The sequence below is a fragment of the Formica exsecta genome, unplaced genomic scaffold (assembly GCF_003651465.1).
Source record: "Formica exsecta isolate Colony F162 unplaced genomic scaffold, ASM365146v1 scaffold195, whole genome shotgun sequence".
Taxonomy (NCBI): Eukaryota; Metazoa; Arthropoda; class Insecta; order Hymenoptera; family Formicidae; genus Formica; species Formica exsecta.
In genome coordinates this window covers 5,427-9,511 of record NW_021849249.1, presented here as the reverse complement: position 1 = coordinate 9,511, position 4,085 = coordinate 5,427, and the positions used below count along the sequence as shown (strand labels likewise).

Genomic DNA, 4,085 nt, shown 5'->3' with positions numbered 1-4,085 from the left:
ATCTCCCGCGCGTCTAAGCACAGTCTAATCTGTCCCGACTTTTTAACAACGACAACTAACGGGTTAATATATTGCGTACAAGCGCGTTGTACTATCCTGTCTCTCTCTAGCGAGAGTATATGGTCTTTGACCCTAGCACGGTGTATTTCCGGTACTGGATAAGTTTTAAATTTAAACGGTTTATTCGTATTAACCGTTATTTTATGCGTGTAATGTTTCACGCAACCAATTTCGTTTTTGAAAAGCTCGCCATGCTTTAGTAAAATTTTATTCAATTGCTTTTCCGCATCTTGAATAGAAATCGCGTTGAGCGTTATTTTTTTACTCGAACTGCATTCGGGAAAATCTATTATTAATTTCCTACCGCAATTTAAAATAGCGGTACGCTCGGCTAGGAAATCCATACCGAGTATCATCTCGTACGATAAGTTTCTAACGATATAAAACTCGTGCGTAAACTCCCTCTCATTTATAATAAAGCTTGTTTGTATTCGGTTCGCTATTAGCTGCGCATGATCCGAGAAAGCTCCTACCAACGATAATTTTTTTATTGGAATTAATCGCATCGACGTGTTTTTATTCGCTAATTTATCGTATACGTCTTTTGTAATTAACGAGATCTGTGATCCCGTATCAATTAACGCTTTAATCGCTAATCGATTAATTAACACGCTAACGTACGGAGTGCCCTGCTTGATTATCGCGTTCTGGTCTTCCTCCGTAACTTCGTCGACATCGCGTAATATTTGTTTTGTCCTTATTATCACGATTTTATTATCATCGTCGGTTACCGGTTTTTCTTCTTCGTCGTCGTTATTTTTAACCGACGCTATATTTTTACGCGGCGCGTTATCTTCTTTAACTAGTAAAGACTTGTCGAACGCTCGCTTTGCCCCGTCACTATCATACGGATTGAATTTTCTTTTGTTTAATACCGCTTCGTTATTCGGTAATTCGTTTATAATCACGGTGTCTTTCTTTTGTCCCGCGTTATAATTCCGTTGTATATTTTCCGGTATCGCTTCACCGGTACGAACCTGTTGGCTGTTGCGTCATCGCGTTCGTCGTACGATACGTCATGCGTCCTTGTCTGCCGCCTCGCGCTATCGCGATCGTTATCTGATACGTCTGCGTCGCGCGTCTTTGTCAGGCGGCTCGCGCTCGACCTCGCGCCACCGCGATCGTAATCTGATACGTATCGGTATCTCGACTGCATATTCGACGTTCTACCAACGGTTTCTCGCTGCGTATTACTTCTAACGGAAAAATTTTGTCTTTTCTCGCTATTATTAATAGAATACGTCTTTCTTTCTCGTTTTTTCTCGTACTCGATCTCGTCGAGCAACGTAACGAATTCCTTGACTGTTTTAACCGTCGATGGCCTTATCTCACGCGCTATATTTGGACCAAAATGTCTCTTAACACACCTGATTATTTCATGCTCGCGCATGGGTGGTTCTAAATATTTGGCTTGTTTTGCCAAATTCAGCGCGTATTCGCTCATCGACATATTACCGTCGTATCTATAAAATCCCGCATATATTTCTTCGCGGAATCGCGCTTGCTGTTCTTCGCCCAAGAAATGCTCTTTGAACGCGTAAATCGCTTCGTTTATATTTTCCGGATCCCTGAGATCGAACCAATTTGATGCCGGGCCTCTTAGGCAACAACCGAAATAATATAATTGCTCTGCGTATCCTACTTCTTCGTACGCGGCAATTCTTTCAAACTTCTTTATGAAATTGACCGGGTTTTGCGGATCGTTCCTTCCCATATATTTTATTTCTTTGAATGGATTTTTAAGACAACCACCCTTTCGTTTTATTAGAAATACATGCAAAGAAACTATCTTCCCACACTTTATCATAATGTTGTACGTACATCTGTTCACCAGTCATTCTCCACGTTTAATGAAATTAAATGCGGAAAAAATCAAAATTGCACAAGAAACACTCTCTCTGATAAGAAAAAGACACTTTAACGCTCGTTTCACGAGAAACTGACTGCGCGGCGCGTACCGACAGTATCTACAGTTTGACCGTTAAAAACAAGAAAGTATCAAAATCGGCGCACGCTACTATCAATGCGCAAGTGTTTTGATACTCTCTTGTTTTTAACGGTCAAACTGTAGATATTGTCGGTACGCGCCGCGCAGTTAGTTTCTTGTGAAACAAGCGTATAAAGTGTCTTTTTCTTATCAGAGAGAGTGTTTCTTGTGAGTAGGTGAGATAGGCCGCCTCTAACTCACTTTGACAATGAGAGCGAGAGAGATGGATAGAGAGATAGAAAAGGATAGAGATATGAGTTAGAACAGTTTGTAGACGACCGAGAGGGGAAGCGCGGACAGGGGGGAAGAGGAGGGAGGGTACGTAGGGCGAGAGGGGAAGCGGAGCGAGGGGGGTCGGGGGAGCGCGTGATGTCACGGGAGGGAGCGGGTATGAATCGCTAGATTGCCCGTGAGATGGCGCTCGGCTCGATCGGGGGTCGCGCTACCGACTCGCCCTACGTACCCCCCTCCTCTCCCCCCTGTCCTCGCGTCCCCCTCAGCCGTCAACAAACTGTTCTAACTCATATCTCCATCCTTTTCTATCTCTCTATCCATCTCTCTCGCTCTCATAAAAGTGAGTTAGCGCCGGCCTATCTAGACGCCCAACAAAATCAACGAGATCGCCCGGGAGATGACGCTCGACTCGATTGAGGTCGCGATTTCTCCCGGCGCGATTTGACCTTGGCGCGACTTGACCTTGACGCGACTCGTTCCTTAAGGAGGTGACGGCGATCTCTCGCGCTGCTTTTAGCGCGTGATCCGTTATCGCGATTCTTAAGTTCCGCGAGCGGACGCTGATATATGGCGCCGAGGGAGATGGATAGAGGAAAAGTTAGCGTAGCGTCTTCCTAAGATTCTGAGCGGCCGCACAATCGAAACATCCGCGTCACATCTAGGCGTTCGGTCGCGATCTCGTCTGAAAAAGGGATGCCGGTGATAAGAGAAACGACGCTAGCGGATTATTAGTTCGAATAAACATTTAATAGTCTTACCCATTGTCCTGTTTAGCTCTTTTAGCGTATCCTGCGCTATCCTCGCGGTCTCACTCAGTTAGCCTCGATCGATTGTCAAATGAGTGCTGCTGTTGCGGTGGCCAACCCATTGTCGTGTACATTATCGCTCGTTTAAAGGCGTAAAATTGACGTTTGGCGAAAAAATATAGATTGCCGTCGATATATCGAAAGGCTGACGTTATCGCGGTTGGTATTCCGGAAAATATATCTTTTAATGGAGCGTGTCTAATGACTATCATGCGGCACTCGTCAATCTCCGCTACCTTGTCGTCGTCGTAGATCGCATAGGTTCGTTTCGTGTGCGTGTTTATCGCAGCGTTAATCTTAACATTTCGAGGAAGTCCGATATCGTGGAGATATCTCGGCCAACCCGATTTTAGCTTAAGGCTAGGATATTCCGCGAGGTAGATCGAATCGTCCGCGAATAGCGCGAGATCGCCCGAGGGTCTTCGATACGCGGCGGATAGGCGCGTGAAATTCGCTGGGAGAAACGCCGCGTAATCCGTGAGCGTCATGGGCCTACCGTAGCGTCTCTCGATCACGTCGATCGACCACACATTGCGGCGATTAGCTATATACAATCGGTGTTTCATTATCAGCGTGACGTCCACGCGCCGCAAAGCGCAGAGATCAGCGCGCGCGGGGTCGATTGGCGCGACGCTCGTCGTAGCGGGCGCCACGGTAGTCGCGGGAGTCGCCGTTGGATAGTTTCCGTCGTCGTGAGACCCGTACAGATTCTGTATAGCCAGAATATCCTCTATGCTCAACTTAACCGGAAATTGATTCTCGATATCGGGTATATACGGAAACATTATCGAGTCGTTGCGCATGCTGTGTTGTAGACCCAAAGCGTGGCCAATCTCATGCGTCAGCGTTAGCAACAAATGATGTGTGTTGGGAGGATTTTTATTTAGATACACGTGCCACGGTTCCGAATCGTCAACGTGTACCTCCGACACGAAGTCGGTCGCTCCCGAAAGAAAGAACGCGTGAGCTAGAGCTCCCTCGGGACCGTCGAAGGTCGC

General features: G+C 46.5%; 1 protein-coding gene across 1 annotated transcript; it reads right to left on the bottom strand.

Annotated features, from left to right (window-relative positions):
* Positions 1-3,089: 3,089 nt before the first annotated feature.
* LOC115234142 (matrix metalloproteinase-2-like) lies at positions 3,090-3,653 on the bottom strand. Its single transcript, XM_029804923.1, has one exon. It carries the CDS (start codon positions 3,651-3,653, stop codon positions 3,090-3,092), a length of 564 nt encoding a protein of 187 aa, XP_029660783.1.
* Positions 3,654-4,085: the final 432 nt, after the last annotated feature.

What these genes read in the sequence shown, in the direction of transcription:
- LOC115234142 (XM_029804923.1), bottom strand. Translation starts at nt 3,653, where the DNA reads ATGAAACACCGATTGTATATAGCTAATCGCCGCAATGTGTGGTCGATC.